Below are 17,897 nucleotides of genomic sequence, written 5' to 3'. Positions count from 1 at the left end.
CTGTCTACATAATCGAAATTTCTTTCGGAAATTTGGCAGTGTCCGGGTATAAGAAAAGATGTTTCCAGGTAAAATGAAGCATTGTCGAAATTGCCAAATCCCATTTAATTCAAGCATTAATTTGTCTGGATATAAAATACATTTTTCGTCGCAAAATAGGCTGCGAAAGCACGAAGGGATACTGAGACTAATCGCTTTTCGATTTTAAATTCGATGTTTCGAAGTTTTTTTTTATGAAAAATCTTGTTGGTATCCCCCCTCATCGGATATGTCTTTGATTGAGATAATTTTTAAAAAAGGAAATTTACATATTATTGAGAATGGATTCACAGATTTGAATGAAAATTGGTGCCATGAGGATTTTGGGGTCGCTGATCACGAATCTGGGGTTAGATTTGAAAAATTCGAAATGGCGAACTCACATGGTGAAACAAAATCTTAAAATATTCGGATTTTGATAGAAATTGGTAAGTGGACATTTTTCCGGTCACCACTAACCGATCCAAAGTCAGGTTTCCAATATTTATGATGGTCGATCCATTATTAGTGGTTCAAATTAAAAAAAATCGTAATATTTTTTTATGTAATATGATATGCGAGGGCTTTTGAATCGTCAATCACGACTCTGAATTCGTAGTTGGAAAATTGGAATTGGATATTAATATTTATTTGTTCCATGAACCTTGAATTTGCAGTGTGAAAACAGGAAGTTCGAGGGCTGGATCACGGTCAGCCTTAAACCGCTTGTTTACTCACACGAACGATGCAATACAGTATCGATGTATGTGGTTTTAAGTATCAATTACTCAAAATTTATCAAACTTAAAAATATTTTGAATAAGACTATGAATTATCAAAATATCTCTTCTGATATTAAGACTACACGCAGAAATTTACCAAATCGATTAATTTTTACCAATTCAATCGAGCCGTGTCCGATTATTTTGTTGAAATCGATTAATCGATACATCGATTATTCTCAGATAAGTGGCCATCACTAGCATTGATCTCAACAATTTCAACGTTACTTGCCACTCCAGACCCACATTGAATCGACGAGGAAATAACTGGGAATTTGAATGACACCATATTTTTTTGAGTTGAATTAATTGAATTTATTCATGTAATTCGACTTCATTTTTCTATTCCAAATAATGAATATTATTTTTTCTCAAATTCGGATAGATTTATTAAATTCAAATTGCTTCATCTGAATTCAGGTATTTGGAAATTTTCTTCTTCTTGATTTAAAATTACTTTTTTATTTGAATTTAATTATTTTTCTCTCTAAACATAAAATTTTGGCACGAATCTAAAGTTATTCAAAGTAACTTGACTTATTACAACTCTTCCTAATTCAGTTATGTCTCCAATAATTCTCATGATTTCGGTTATCATTTTTAGTGATTCAGTGAATTCTCATTTATTCAGTTATTTTGTGTTAACTCAGGTGAATCGTAATTGATTTACAAACCTATTGACACGTCAATTCAGCGAGTTATTTTTCCCTCGCATTATTTAAAAATCGGGTGTCAATGATGAATTTCAAACTAGTGGAAAAATTATGTTGCAAAGACACAAAAAATGTTCGGAAAGCATAATTCAGATTGATTGAATGACTAATTATGAACCCTAATGGCATATCAATCATCTAAAATCTCTAGTTTTATGCATACATCGATGGTTGGAAGTGTTTTATAACATTAAATCTTAAATCCGCTGATTTATTTGGAGATTTATTTTTATTTTCACTCTTAGATGTGTGTTTCGTAGTATTGTATAGCTGGGCATTCGCTTATTTTCACACACACGAGTGTGCGTCCCTGGGTGTGCGGCCGGCAGCGTGTACCGTGGCAACAATACCGAGGTCAGCGCCCGAGAAGGGGTACAGCAGGGAGAGAGGGGAGGTGCCGATATTTAATTTGTAAACGAATAATAATAATTCACCCAGCGAACAAAACAGCAATTTCCGTGGCGGCAAATCCAGATGAAATGGTGCACTCTGATTGGCCTAGCGCTATCGCTTGTAATTCAAAAACTATGCATCGGACGAGCTTCCGGTAAAGAAATTCTCGCTTGGATTTCAGTCAGGTATCACGCTGGCTGGTCGGTGTCCCCCAATTTAGGGACATCCTGTATAGCCGGGTATGTCGATTTCTTAGTAGAGAATATCTAATAAAAAGCCGAGGTTATGTTTCTATGTATCACTTTAAATCATTTTTTAGATCTGCAACAATGAACGACGGCAGAAAAAAAAGGAAGGTTTTCGATAATAATGAAACCCTTTTCTTATTGGAGTCGATTATTCCGATATCTATCGATATTAAAGTACAGCGTGTAGACGCAACAAAGTATATGGTTTCGCACCTTTCGCACGTATACATTATACAGAAAGTACGACGGAGGAGTGAGAGAAAATGACCCGTTATAATCTATCTCTCTCGCTCTACACCTGGTTGGCCAGCCTCGTGTTGATCTAGATTGCACACAGTTTATGGCCGGCCATGAGCGCCTCTTGCTATTCCTCCGCAAGATTTGTGAAAATTTGTTAAATGTTATATGTTTTTTTGTAAACATCAAACACACAAAATGTCTAGTTACGTCCTAACAAGAAGTTTCGTTGGTGCGGCAAGTACGTTGTTTAAATGTTGGACAGAAAATATTTACTTTTGAGAATATTTGTTAATAGAATATAACCTACACACAGAAATTTTATTTTATAGAAAAAATATTGTGGCGTACTTTGCATCGACCGATACACGAAGCTGCTGAAAGTCATCAGATTTCAAACGAGGAAATACAGGCAGATCTTGTAAGTTGTCTCAATCACTATCTTCGTATTCAATGTACCCTAATATTTTGTTCAGTTTAGAAAAATTAGAGATCAGAAAAAACAAGAACAAATTTTTTTTGTATACTAACATGGTCTCTTTTTATAGCCAGTGCAGTTGGAAAAAAATCCGTATGAGAAGCCGCGAGTCAAATGTATTTTGTGCAAATACAATATAGAGCCAGATTATAAAAACGTAAGACTGCTTTCCCAGTTCCAGAGCCGTTACACAGGACGAATTTATGGACGCCACATAACTGGCTTGTGCAAGAGTAAACAGGCAAAAGTTGAACATGAGATTCTAAAAGCACAAAATGCTGGTTAGTACCATATATTGAAATACCTCATATCATTATGCAAGATTATTAGCGCCTTAAATGCTAAGGATTAAATAGTTTCAGTCTTTCTCAGATCCCTCAAAAACCAAATTCCAATTTTTCTAGATTTTCTGATATAAAAATTAAACATGAACTGTAAAATATATCAAAAACTATTAAGTTCCAAACTGTTGAAATCTAATACTCCCATTTATTCGTATTGTTCATACTAATGAAAATTGACAAAAGCATGATACAGATCGTGATATAACACTTGGCAAAGGATATATATTCCCTAATGTTTCAGAGTTCTCCAGAATTAGTTTAGCTTGAATAACCACCTTGCATTATACGAGACTGAAGTTAGTAACATTAACATAACGAATCATCAGGGAGAAATTCATTATTGTGCAATTTCAGAATGACTTTTAAGAAGTTAGCTTTTCCAAATATAAATATGTTTTGAGTAAGAATTTCTTCTCTGCATGCACGATGTAAGGAGACTGTAGTGTGTAGATGTTATGTTTACCCTTTTTGCAATGCCGTCTAATAAATGAGATGCGGGGGTGCAAATCATTAATCTACGAGAGAATTTTGTTGAAAATATGTAAATTCACCAGTTGTTCAAATTTACATATTTTCAACATAAATATGTTTTGTTTATTATGATTTGCTAAACTTCAGACACTCCTAAAGGTTTGAAGCAATGATTTTTCCTAAACATGCATCGTTACAGTAGCCTTACTTACTTCAACCTGTTTGAATTATTAAAAACCCAATCGATTACTTGTGTATGGTAATATCCTTCCACATAAAATTCTTTTTTGTAACTATGTCAAAAGTTCCTATGGAAATGAACATACATACAATATACACAATTCGTGGCATTTTTTGAGATATGTCCGTTCTAAATTAGCCGGCGAAATACATTCTATCTATCCAGCCCGCCAAAATACGTCTTTTTCTGTAGGACACATTGATGTATTCAGTAACATAGGCTCAAGTCGATTATTTTGATTAGCAATGCTTTATTTTTGCAATAATTTGATTAATATGTTGATGGCTAGCTTGACATTATATACTGTTAATGAATATATCGTAGTAATTTATATTAAGGGTACTTTGTGGTCCATCTCTGGTTGAATTACATTTCATCTATTTCGATTATCTCTCCAATTTTGCTTCAGTCAATGAATATAATTCTATATGTTAAAATATAGGTTTCATGGCTTACTACTTCAAGGATGTGACGTACGTGAAAGACCCCCAGCTCTTTGATCCGGATCATCCATTTAGGCCCCATAATTATTGAGTAATACTTGACTTAACTTTAAGAAACTGATAAACAAAGTTTGTCAGTTTGTACGAAAATATGTAAATAAATAATGTTTTTGTAGCACAATATGCTGCTGCACAAGAACTCAATACAGTCGACAGATTAAATTAATGATATATAGTTGGTTATCGCTTGAATATATCGTTCACAAATGTTCTCATCCTGACCATTTTATGGATACAAAGAATCTCAACAATCAATGTCTGTCTTTACACCACAAAGTCGCAATCTTCAACTGAATATTGTACCAATTTTGGCGGAATCCCTAACTGCGCCAAAAGCTCTGGCATGCTTACAGCAGTTCCGCTGTGGTAGCTAATATTTTTCTGGAATTGCATAAGCGCTTCTTGACACCCTCGCAGCCATCTTTCCGTAAGATCATTTAAATCATGTGCCTCGTGCTAAAAACAAAATATGCTTTTATGTCTATACACATATTATTTACCTATTTCAATTAATTATACTTTGGAATATGTACTTCAAGTTTGGATCATTTCAAAAAACTAACCAAACGAATTGCCTTAGAAATGAAAGGATATAATAAACTTGCAACCATTACAATATTACGTTTTTCAAATTGTTGGGTAATGTGACTTATTCCAGATAAGCTTTCTTTCAAATAGTGAAAATTTCTAAAATTCCAAGACATATTTTTAGAATCGCAAACACGGCAAATTTTTTTTGGTTCTATTAGCTACAGTTGACCTTTTGCAACTAGTATAGTATATGTGTACAGTATCTGCTTGGCTGCGACCAACCCAAAGAATTAAGAATATCAACGGGCAAACACTTGAATACTGCCAAAAACAGCATGAAAATATTTTTCAATCGTATCCCTTTTTCAACAAAGTAATAGGATTCCAAAATCTGACCTTTTTTTCGTACAACAACTGACGTTTCACACTTTCTAATTGTTGTTTCTTTACGCAGATTCTTTCTTTGATTTGTTTAAGATCATCCTCAGTAATCGATCTTTCTTTGTCGCATTCTGATGGAGCGTATTCATTTTCTAAGCAAATTTTTTTCCCCATTAAACACGGCTGATGACTAATCCTCTTCTTTGGGGTCCATGAACTTGAATTGTAATAATAAAAATGTTATAAATTAGGGTTGACAGTGACAGTTAACCACAATGTTAACTCTCAAACGTCATACAGATCTAAATTTGAAGAAATTGTATTTTAAAAATAAGATACGTATGTACGCATCACAAAGATACGCGTATACCATGAACTGTGTTATCCAATTATATGATATTAATTATCGGAATTTTTATCATTACTATTATATGAAACAGTTGAAAAGATGAAATTTGTCAATTGATCCAAATTACATTTATGCTTTTAGAAAGTTGCAATTCAAGTGCAACATTCAATGATTATTTGCGATGTATAACATCGACAAAAAACTTACGGAGAAGATCTAACGTTTGAAACCTTGACACGCTTTCCGTTGAGATTGACTTTATCACATGGGCTGAGAATAGTATGAAAGGGTGATCGAAAGGGTCGATTCGCAGCCGTGCTATTTCTCAACGGAGAAGGTGTATTTAATCCGTGCCGCCTGTCCATAATAACTAATCGTTACTTTCCTGCAAACCACATTAATTACGAGTAATAAAATATTGTCTCCCCCTTTTATAGTAAACCCACTGCAACAATATAAACAACAAATTGCAATAAGACTTCACAAACTAGACAGTCAAGACAATACATCGGCAAGTCTATATACCGAATTCCGTTCGATTTCGCAGCTGACTGTTTTTTGTATGTTGCCCGTGATCCACGATGTGACAATAATGATCAAAACACTTCTACCACGTGGGAAGTAGGTTTGTGTGAATTGCGTGCATGTGCCTGCACGTGTCGAAATTTCAAGCGTGATACTTTTTAATCTTCATTCTTCGTAGTTCGTGGATCAAGAAAAGTGTGCGAAGCCGTTGCGAGGTGCACTCGGTTCAAAATACATTCCGAAATACAAGGCTGACTTGGTAACGTCAACAAAACTAAACACCCGCGAGATCATCATTATTGCGCAATTTTATAATGACTTGCAAGGAGTCGTCTTTTGAAAATGAGAGTGTGTTTTGTTTATCTTGGTTTACTAAGTTACAAACACTCCTAAAAGTGAGAAGTGAGCGATTTTCCCACTGATCTCGATTTTCCCTAATATACATAGTTACAGTAACCGTCGACTGAAGGCATATAAAGACTGATAGTCTTATGGGACTTTTCGTAATGGAAAATGGACGAGATAAATTCTTCGTCAAGCAGCGCTCTCTGCGTTCTTCCTCACATGCGCAACTCAAGTCGGCAAGCGGTCGGTACGTAGAGGCGACAAGAACTGATGTTACCATCGCTCACCGCGTGTACCCAGATAATACAGAGTCGAATATTGTTATGCCTATGGAATGACGAACGGGAGCAGACTGAAATTTTCATATAACTCCGTGTGAACGCCGTATGCTTTTCAATTACGCAAATTCATTTGAGCCAAATTCAGCAACGTCAATATAACTCCATCGGATCGACAAGAATAATACTATCTAAATAGATTTGCAATTAACGTGCTCCTGGGTTACAGTTAACAGAGCTCGAAACCTTTTCTTGATGCCAAGAATGGGAGATGTAGTCGAAAAAGTTAATCAAAGGATGAAGATATACAGTTGATCCTGTATGTACCGTATGTAATTTCTGTGCATATGTTTAATACTTAACTCGTACCGTTAGCCGAAGATAATAATATGCATCTTGAGTCAACGCTCATATCTTCATTTCGAAAGAAGATGCAGTTGACGTGTAAAACTAATTTCTGACCTGACGTTAAATTTCCGTGGTTTTTAAAAAATACAGTTTGCTTGCAGCGAAAAACCTAGACCTATTTACACGAAAATACTACTTGGAGATATTTTTTGGAAATTAGGTAAGACTCGATTGTTACTAATGTTTGAATCGAATGCTGTAACAAACCGCGATAAATCTCAGACAACCATTTTCACAAAAGTGATTTTAAAAAAATTTGAGGACGATCAAGGTTCCTCTTTTCAACTTCTACTCACATTACCTGGTTAGATTGCGACTCTGTCCGCTAACCCCCTAACATAAGATTGTTCAGAAAACTATTATCAAGTGTCCCAGAATATAACTACTCATATCTGTCCACTTTATTATACGTTTACGGCAATGCCCGCGTTGATTGTGAGGAATTTCGAGTTTAGAAATACGTATTCCCGACAAAATCGGTACTATTTTATCCGAAATTTCAGCACTTTTCCGGTAACTGCTAATAATGATATTACCCACAGGACCCAATTGTGTAATAATACAATATATAGGATATCAGAAACTAACGACTGATCTCACCTAGAAATAGATTTTTCGGATTCTTTATAATCAATTTCTCATCAATTATCTACGATATCTCGGTCAAGAAAAATACAGATGGAAGGTTTTGCAGACTTAGGTTATAAAAGAAGAATTTCACGAAGTGAAAAGGAGACAATGGTAGAACGTTAATGAGTTACATTATATATGTTAAAATTACAAGATACTTGTTAGGAATTCATGTAATCATCCAAGAAATATGCATCGTTAATGAGTTATTGGAACGGCATCGGGTTCCGGTGGTGGACTGATTGTCCGTTTTGGAGAAATACGTAGGTCCGTTAAATTCCAAGCGATACTCTTCCTGCGAAGATCACCATCCAACGATGCTTGTACTAGTCTTTGGAATTGGTGACGAGGCAGCCAACTTATGCATAGAACGTTCAGATATTGATGCATCATTTGTTTCGCGTTTTACGAATTTATCATCTAAAAGTCCGACCTTCCGTTCTGTCGAAAGTAATATGATTTTATGTGTTTAATGTGACAAAACATTTCGTAAAGTGAAAATTTGAGCGATAGGTAAATGTTCGGATGTTCAGAAAATGACGTCACTCAAAATTTTTTTTCTCTTGACGTCATTGATTTATAGTAATCGTCGACGATCAAAATCAGCTAGCCGAATTCCTCAGTCCAGAAACAACCGCGCAGTAGAGGGGACGTACGAGAATCGCGCTCCGCAGATTTCGAGTACCGGGTTCTTTACCTCCTGGTTCCTGCGCTTCAGGTCCGTTACCTGGTGAAACTCGACTTCCAGGACAAGCGCTCCGTGGTTTTGGCTGTCCAGGTCTTTGACCTGGTGACTTTTGACTTTCCGGACTAATTTTCAAGTTTACAAGTTTGATTATTGAGAACGTGGGTTTTGTATAATCAAACAAATATGCATGCTTCAGATAACATTTTGAATCCGAAAAAAAACCGAACAACCAGGATCAACAAATTGCAATTGGTGAGTAGTTGGCATAGTATGCATAGGAATACATGACAATAACGTCGTTCAATTAGAGCTAAAATTGCTGTGCGTTGTTTTTAAAATCTGCTAGCACTTAGCTGATTGTTCTATGATATTTTTTTACGAAATTCGTTTTCATAAAATCACAATACGTTATACTTACATGCATGTGTAAACGTGATTTGTAGCATTACATAGAAAAAATCTTACGGGCAGATTCGGTTTAGATCACATGCACAAAGACAGTGTTCATTCGTTTTAAACCTAGTTATTTTTAATTCATGTACCATATTATTATCGGCGTACCAAAATAACCCAAACAACCGTGATATCATATCAACCCTTTCGGCCCGATCGGTGACCATAGTCACCCAACGCCCGACGCTCGCTCTGTCCGAGCGGTGACTATAGTCATCCAACGCCTGACGCTCGCTCTGTACATCAAAACATTTCATCCACCGCACCGTTTCATCACACGTGGCTTGAGGAGAAATGCTGCATCCCCGACCAGAAAAAAGGGCACTTCAATGTCTGTCCCAGGGAAGAAATTTGACGGAAGAACTTGTGGAGATTTTTCTGCCAGGCGTTTTCCATCTCTGAAATCATAAAAATACCACCATCGCTTTGCGATTCTTCCACTCCAATATCGATGATGGTGAAATTGTAGTTAGCATCGCAAACAGCCAGCGGATGATATTGAACGTTTTTTTGTAATTGAAAAAATAAATACTTTGATACGCTTCCGGAGCATAGATTCGAAAATGCTTCCCATCGATGGCTCCACACAGTGCGGAAATGCCATTGGTTCCAAAAGCCACTCGCAATATTTCGCCAATTATCTTCGGACAACTGTGGTACCAAGTAGAATGGCTTCAACACCGTAATCAAAACTCGAGTAGTTTTGCTCAATATGCATGATATGCTACTTTGGCCACACCGGTAAGCGAAACTTAGCGTATCCTGGCTATCTGTAGCGGCAAGAAATCTGAAAGGTAGTTCGTTTTTTTTTCATGTTTATGTACAAATGCTCAGCAAAACGCAAATTGAACATTAAATAATTATCTCGTAGCACTGGCATTTTGATATCACGAGCAATGTCACGAGTAAAACAAAACGTCACTCATGACCACCGTCATTTAAAACACCTGCGCCGTCGCTACTTTTTGAAAATCCCGCTTCACTACTGCCATACCATTCTAGTTCCATTCCGTTCCTTTCCGTTACGTATCATTACGTTCCGTTCTATTAAGTTAAGTTTATAGTGATCCCGGCTTGATAACTCCTATACCTATATAACTCCTATACGTATATAAGAAGAAAATTCCTATACCGAAGCTTCCTGCTTCAGCCCTTGCCTAGTTTCAAAAAACCCCATTCAACTGGCTGTTTTTAGTAATTATTAGGCAATGCAAGAAAGCTAATGTTTTCAGCGTGATATCGAGCATTTCAAATCACCCAAAAACCCTCCAGAAGGGTATGTAACAATAATCAAATGTCACTCATTTGGATAATATTATCAGGTAAAACTCGCAACTGGCGCACTTTCATATGCAAAGCTGACTACAATTAATGTCTAACAACATTTGGTCTTACAAAACAATAATATGAGAAATTATATTTCTGTAATTCTATTGCGACTTATTGCTGGAATAAGTTTTCTATCATTATTCTCGTATGAAACAAAAACGTTCGCTAATATTTTAGCTCGGCACTGTAGATAATTTGGCTTTGAAAATAAGTAATACCTTACTCAGTCGGTAACTACCGACTACAGCATATTCTTTCAATTTGACTCGTTTGGAGAGCTAGTTCCACCACTTGATATGCGATAAACACGAGTTCTTTTCACTCGCACCTCTCTTCCTTCCTGCAGTTGCCATACGTCATATATCTCCATGATTGGAACTCGTAATATCTAGATAATGCTAAATCAAGGAGTGGGGTCATCATTCATACGCAACGTTCAACCCATGCGTTCAACTCAAATGGGTTCAACATACTGCTTCCTGCTGGAAAATATATGCTTGTCGCGCGGCAAGGGGGGGGGGCTGTTCGTGTGGTTAACGGTGTGTTTGCCTAAATAGATGAATACGCGGCACACGTAGCCGTGTGCGTGGAGAAAACTCGAATACCGAAGCCTGCTACTTGACATTTCTCGTCCGCACGAGTAACACTTACCCGCTTTCTAAACATTCCAACATACGTTACAGCAAGTTCATGTACATACATTCAATTTTTTTTTATTTATATTTTAAGAAGTAGTAAATCTGTTCGGTTACCGGCAAGCGAACAGGAAACAAGGGACAATGTCTTTTGCAACAAAAAGTGAGAAAAAGAACGCCGAGTTCGTTTTTAAAAGCCTTGTTTCCGGCGGTAAGTCCTTGCAACTGTCAGATATTGACTGATGAATATTTGAAAATACATCGTACGTAACTGAATAATCATCATACGAACTTCAGTCTAGAACGTCACAAATGATTATCGTGTATAATCTTTGTACGTATGTAATAATCATCTTGAGGATCACTACTTGTCTGTAGTAGCAGTCTTGTTTTTAAATTTACAATTTATTTGCCAACAGTAGATTTCTACAGCAAAATGGATTTTTTTTAACGTAAAAAAATAAACAGTCTGTTGGGGTTCTTGAGATCTCCACAGTTGCATGTTTGTATCATAACTTTGGTTCAGAATTTCTAAGGAAATTTGCATTATAATTCAAAAAATCCTTCCAAAGAGAGAATATGTATACCTATGTATTTCCACAATATTTGACTCAGCCCCTTTCGAAACTAACATGATGTGAACTTAAATTAATATGTATCATGTCAGCTTTGCTGATCATGACAAAGATTGATGTTACACTGAATTTTGTATTTTCACAATTTGCTTTTTTTCCACATTGCTCTTTATGTAATTTTTCAAGTCCACAGGTGTCGCAGGTATGTGTTCGAAAACTGCGGTTGCACCATTAGACAGAATAAAAATATTGTTACAAGCACACAGTCAACATTACAAGCATTTAGGTAAAGTATTCGCCAAGTTCAATTACAGAGAATCGATTTTGTGTAACAAAGTACTTATATGTCAAATATTTATCGATAAAATAACAATTCCCTGTGTGTATTACGTTTCAAAAAAAAATTAGAAACTTTGTTTGGCAGGTGTTTTTGCTGGACTAAAAGAAATAGTTCAACGTGAGGCTTTTTTTGCCTTATATAAAGGAAATGGTGCACAAATGGTCAGAATTTTTCCTTATGCTGCAACACAATTTACTGCCTTTGAGATATACAAAAAGGTAATGTCTAATATAAATCTATGAATTCTTGACAATTTTTTTTACATCCCATTGTGATTTTCACTGTCCAGTACCTATTATTTTCATCTGCATAAAGTGAAATGATGTATGAAATGTTGAAAATAACCAGGTTTGCAAATAAAATTTCTTTGAATAAAACCTCATACGTTCTATACATTCCATTTAATTGAAAAAAAGGTTGTTGAATTAAGTAGGACAAGATTCTTTGAAAAAAAATATTTTCACTTTCGGATTTTTTACCATTTTCGAACAAACTATTTGAAGAACATGGTTAAATTAGTTGGAAAGAAATGAAACAAAATTCTTTAAAAAGAAATTGAGGAAAATGCTGCAGTGAACTCTGTAACAAATCTTTATCAATATTCTTCACGATATATAACATTTGAAACGAACGAAATAAACGTTTGAATTATGTAACATGATGCGCACGGAATAACAACTCTTGACAGTATTTAGGAGGATTACTGGGTAGTCGCACCCAATTAGATAAATTCCTGGCTGGTTCAGGAGCTGGAGTAACCGCTGTAACTTTGACGTATCCACTCGATACCATAAGAGCACGTTTGGCATTTCAAGTCACCGGAGAACATGTTTACACTGGAATAGCACATACGGCCGCTAGTATTTTCAAGCAGGTAATAAGGAGACTTCTGCATTAATTAGTTTACAAGATAGGTGGCAAAAAATCAGTTTTCTTTACAGAAGAGGTCTAAGATTTTCGCAATTCTTCACCATTGTAAAGTTCTAGTTGCTATGTCTATCATTCGGAACTGCCGTTAGTAGAATAAAAGTTGAATGTCTTAATTACGATCTAAATTGATGCTTCGATGCATCAAAGTTTGTTGAGGTTTTTTTAAAAAAAAGAAGTGTGCAGCTTAATTTTTCCCAAGTGTCCCTATAAATTACAGTACTTTAATTTTGATGACAAGGAAATATGTTGAAGTTCAAGTTTTTCAATGAACTTCTAATCTGCATGCAACTATAAATAAATTTAATTTTAGGAAGGTGGAATCAAAGCTTTATACAGAGGATTTATGCCTACAATATGCGGAATGGTTCCATACGCAGGCTTGTCATTCTACTCTTTCGAAAAGTTTAAGTTCTTCTGTATGAAGTACGCACCAAATTATTTGTGCAACAAATGCAACAGAAATACTGGTAAATGTTTCATTTTAAGGTCTCAAACTATTGAATTCCTCTGTTTTCATCAATCAATATAACTCCATTGTTCCATAATTATTGATTTCCTATACAAATTTGCACAAGTTTATGTAAAATTATTGCAATCATTTTCTCATTGTTATAGGTGGATTAGTCCTAACATTGCCAGCCAAGCTGCTGTGTGGTGGCTTTGCAGGGGCAGTTGCTCAAAGTGTTTCCTATCCCTTAGATGTAACTAGACGGCGAATGCAATTAGCTATGATGAATCCGGCTACCCATAAATTTGGGTAAATATATTTTATAATCGATACAATGAGAGTTTTCAAAGATAAAGTTAGCAAAAAAAAAAAATCAAACAGTGGCGCATAAAACATTACCAATTGATAATATACACGAACAAATATTATATTTAAGAAAAATAAAAATTGCGATCTATGTGATATCGTATCTACTTAGTAGGTTATTTACATTTTATTGCAGGTCGGGAATGGTTGCAACAATGAAGCTTATTTACCTAGAAAATGGGATCATCAAAGGACTTTACCGTGGAATGAGTATAAACTATCTTAGAGCTGTCCCCATGGTAGCTGTAAGTTTTGCCACGTATGAATTAATGAAGCAATTGCTCGATCTAGATACAGGTATGAAATTATAAATAAAAAGTGTTAATTAGGGAGACTGTAGAATAACTGATTATTGTTGTTGAAGTATATTTTTATATTTTGTATATTACAAAAATGGATGATACATCTGTGAATAAGTACATCCACGAAGAGTAGAACGATATAAATGAATGTTAATGTGAAAAGCACACTCGTTTACGTAAATTTACTGATTTGCTTACAAAAAGAATGATACAGCAAAATGAATAATATCTGAAGAGTCACGTGCGTGAAATGTATCAAATCTAGATTTATGGGTCTGAAAAGATTGTTGATGAATGTGAATATAGTAATAGGAAGCAAAAACTTACTGAACGAAAATATTCAAGCTCTCTTTTCATGTGACAACTTTTCTGATATGTCAGACTAAATTTTTTCAACTACATTATTCAATAAGGTTTTACGTAACTATCAAGTCAATAATGCTGCACAAGTAATGGGGTTTTACGACTAAGATTCCACAGTTGTGATTTGGGCAATATTATGAGCGAATTGTTATTTGAGTTGTAACTCAATAACAAAACGTTACTTCAACATTGCCAGAATAAATAATGTACCTGTTTAGTTATGCAGGAATTCTATGCTAAGAGAATTTGACAGCAATGAAAATGGGCATTAATTGTTGTCAAGTTAAATAAATAATCATACATTACCTAAATCGCAAATTGACGATTTTTCTTTAAGCGTTAGAATTAAATCTTTATAGAATAATGGATTAGTATTAATGAAGGAACAAATGCTGCTTGAACTTATAATGTCAAACGTCTGTCAAGCGGGTGTTTCAATATGTCAATAATTTATTGAAATAGGATTATAAGTAAGATACAAAATCGAATTCCCAAGTTCTTGCCCAACCTGAAGAGGTGAATAATCATGACAAATTTCGAGGTCTTGTTCCACTTGTTATTGTACTTATCATGTGGAATTGCCACAATAATAAAACTGACTCAGATATTACTGAATTATTATACCATAGACGAAGATAAAAATTATACAAACATCTATTTGATGTATCCAAATTCATATTGAAAAAAAAATTTTAAAAACTGTTGGTAATTACAAAAATTAGTATGTAGATAAATTATTGTATGCTATTTGTATTTGCCGATCACTTATATTATACGGAATCTTTTTTATTCATATACATGTATATATTCTTTTCGATCCCTTTTCATTCCTCTTCTACTTATTGCCGGAGACTGAAAATATGTGTATAAATATAAAATTTTTCGAGTGCAACATCTATGCATTTTACGAGAGCCATATGTAACGAAAAACAAGAAAATTGTGAATTTTTCACGTAAATACCTAAATCTATTGTAAAATTTCACCAGCTATGCCACTTTGCTAATAGGTTATATAAATTTAATAAAAAATAAATCGAATCTTTTGAACGGCTACGTCAGTACAAAAAGTAATTATAGTTGACAAGGGATTGTGATATTATAAGAGACTCCATTCATTTTGTACGCTTTTTTTATTCATTTCCTAAATTAAGAATAAACATGTAAAGATTAATGAGAATGAAAAGTAAAAATGTGAAGGATGACACGCTAACATCAGGTCCAAATACAAGTTTCAAATTTTCATCATATCGATAGCGCGTAACAGTCAGGTATTAGTATAGCTACAAGTATGTGTGGCATTTTTAGTATGCCCGAAAATAATTAGGAGCGGAGGTTGTTGTTTCACTTCTTAGTTAAGTGAATAAGATGAAAATATTACTTGAAAGTGTGAATAAGTGAAAATTACTACGTAGAGAAAAGCTGATTTTCAGCAGGTTGACACTATTCGCGAAATTTCGCACGATTACTAGAACTATGTATCGGTAGTGCCAACAGCATGCTTCTCTCAAGTGCAGTCAGCTAAAATTCCTGAAATTACTTCAGTTCTTATGCCATTTACTTACATTAAGTTGCAAGTATGTTTACAACAAAAAAACTGTTATAACAATTAATTCAATCAACACCGTTCAAATACTGTTGGCAACTAGTTAGCAGCGACTTCCTTTTATTTTGAATTATTTTTTTTTCTTCTGAAAGAAAAACTAGGCTTGGAAAGCCGTAAACAAGCGATGATTTTCACCAAGCACGTTCATGTAGTCAATTAGTCACTTTGCAAATGCATCTTGTGCAAATATCTGTAGCATACTTATCCGTTGGTCAAAAAGCAGAGTTTATTAAAGGAAGATGGAGAGAAAAAATATAAAAAAATTCACGTGCACTTGTCGCGATACTTTAGACGTTATACTAAGTTGTTTACAGAGATGTATGCAGATTAAGAGATCGAATCATTGTTCAACTTGACAAGTACACTGTATGTTATCTAATTGGGAAGTGAGTGAAAAATGTATCTACTGACTCGTATTCCAAGTAGATTTCAAAACCATTTTAAATTCAATAAAAATTCATACTCTCAGCGTCTGTGTAAATCCCTTAATAATATTGCTAGCAGTACCCTTCATGTAGTAATTTTAGCAAAAAATGTATGATTGATGAAAAATGAAGAATACAGTGTCGTCTAGCAGCCACAATTCGTTCTTATCGTACATACGTACTTACATGTATATGCCATTTTGCTAATCATTTGATGATACTATTGGATTCTAACATCTACTATTTCATTCAACTGCAAATAACTGTTGTATTATTACCATTTATTGAATGTGTTTTGAATATAAAACGAGAAAAAAAATGCTTATTCTGATGTACAGAGAATTGAGTTATTGGACTCAGGTCTTAACGGGGCATGAGAAGAATCGTGTGCTACGTCTCATCTCTCGCTCTTGGTTGAACTATTTACCAAATGTCTTGACAAATGACTAAAAAGTGCGTATTCTAAAGACTTCACGTTTACTTGATCATTGTATAATAATAATAATAATTATAATATGAAAGCCACCACTCTAGGAGCACTACTATAATAATTAATTATGAAGTTATGTATACTTGCAATTTGCACGCTTATGCCTACGAATGAATATATCTGCGTGTGTTTTCTTTCAAAGTTGTGTGTGATTCACCGATAAATTTCGTCAAACCGTACAGATTTTTGTCAAATAATCTGGTGTGGCTCGTAGCTGGCGCGTACATACTTTTATTATGTGGCATGTGGCTGTGTTTTAATTGATCGACGGTTAACACGATACATACCTAGCTATTTATTCAATTCTTTGACTATGTTTTCAATTATCAATTAATCAATTAATTTATCAGACATCGGAAAAGCATCGTTTCATTTGATATCATTAGTAAAAATTTCAGCGTCAACTATCTCGAATATAACGTGCCACCTGTCAATTATAACAAGGCTGGCCAATACGTGCGTTTACATGCTTTATGTACACACACACACACACGTCTCTCCCACTTTCAACTTATCTTTTCGTTTCCTATTTCTATGTATAGATATTTGTTACACACCAGTCGTGACCTTGCTGGTCACTAAATACGAACAATCGTTTTTATTTATTTAGCATTAATGTGCCAGTTTCTAAATTTAAGTCAGATAGTTGTATATTCGGTGATTTGCCTGATTTATACAAGTTGCACGAATCTGTTGTAATTATTATCAGAGTGCGTATATAACATTTCTAACAACCGGCATAGAAACTGGCTACGAATTGCTTTATAATAAAATTACCCCCGTTTTCTTTTCACGTGCGTTTTGAGGATTTGTTTTTGTTTATTACAGTTTATTTCATACGTTTCTTGTCCATTTATTTTCATTTATATATAGTAAAAATACAAGCGTTACATATTGAACTTGTAAAACCGAATGTATTTATAGCTAGGTGAATCGATTTGAGATGTGTAGGATTTGTTTATTATTTAGTTATTTACTTATTTTTCTTTTTATTCATTCTTTTTTTTCTTTTCAGCTCGCATTTCGTAAGTGTGAGATACTTTGAAAAGACTGTAACATAGGTAATACGCGACAT

General features: G+C 34.6%; 3 protein-coding genes across 7 annotated transcripts; 2 read left to right on the top strand and 1 right to left on the bottom strand.

The window, feature by feature from the left end:
- The first annotated feature begins 2,476 nt into the window (after positions 1–2,476).
- Positions 2,477–4,567, top strand: LOC124178711 (28S ribosomal protein S18c, mitochondrial). The gene is made up of 4 exons (XM_046562272.1): positions 2,477–2,632; positions 2,724–2,812; positions 2,940–3,150; positions 4,368–4,567. The coding sequence occupies exons 1-4, from the start codon at positions 2,560–2,562 to the stop codon at positions 4,457–4,459; spliced, it is 465 nt and encodes a 154-aa protein (XP_046418228.1). The 5' UTR covers positions 2,477–2,559; the 3' UTR covers positions 4,460–4,567.
- LOC124178710 lies at positions 4,550–17,186 on the bottom strand. 4 transcript variants are annotated; one of them, XM_046562271.1, is made up of 5 exons: positions 17,175–17,186; positions 15,289–15,291; positions 5,897–6,074; positions 5,356–5,557; positions 4,550–4,884 (listed from the first exon to the last, which is right to left on the bottom strand). In XM_046562271.1, the coding sequence occupies exons 3-5, from the start codon at positions 6,052–6,054 to the stop codon at positions 4,693–4,695; spliced, it is 552 nt and encodes a 183-aa protein (XP_046418227.1). In that variant the 5' UTR covers positions 6,055–6,074; positions 15,289–15,291; positions 17,175–17,186; the 3' UTR covers positions 4,550–4,692. The 4 variants fall into 4 exon arrangements, with proteins under 4 accessions (XP_046418227.1, XP_046418225.1, XP_046418224.1 ...); XM_046562269.1 differs by lacking the exons at positions 15,289–15,291; positions 17,175–17,186 and adding an exon at positions 6,215–6,671 and having other exon boundaries at positions 5,897–6,134; XM_046562268.1 differs by lacking the exons at positions 15,289–15,291; positions 17,175–17,186 and adding an exon at positions 6,215–6,671.
- On the top strand, positions 10,938–16,425 carry LOC124178707 (graves disease carrier protein-like). 2 transcript variants are annotated; one of them, XM_046562264.1, is made up of 7 exons: positions 10,938–11,191; positions 11,749–11,841; positions 11,980–12,113; positions 12,584–12,769; positions 13,136–13,292; positions 13,441–13,582; positions 13,776–16,425. In XM_046562264.1, the coding sequence occupies exons 1-7, from the start codon at positions 11,125–11,127 to the stop codon at positions 13,948–13,950; spliced, it is 954 nt and encodes a 317-aa protein (XP_046418220.1). In that variant the 5' UTR covers positions 10,938–11,124; the 3' UTR covers positions 13,951–16,425. The 2 variants fall into 2 exon arrangements, with proteins under 2 accessions (XP_046418220.1, XP_046418221.1); XM_046562265.1 differs by lacking the exon at positions 10,938–11,191 and adding an exon at positions 11,278–11,314.
- Positions 17,187–17,897: the final 711 nt, after the last annotated feature.

Source organism: Neodiprion fabricii, chromosome 3 (genome assembly GCF_021155785.1).
Source record: "Neodiprion fabricii isolate iyNeoFabr1 chromosome 3, iyNeoFabr1.1, whole genome shotgun sequence".
Lineage (NCBI taxonomy): Eukaryota > Metazoa > Arthropoda > Insecta > Hymenoptera > Diprionidae > Neodiprion > Neodiprion fabricii.
The sequence above is the reverse complement of the archived record's forward strand: the minus strand, read 5'-3'. Positions and strand labels throughout refer to the sequence as shown.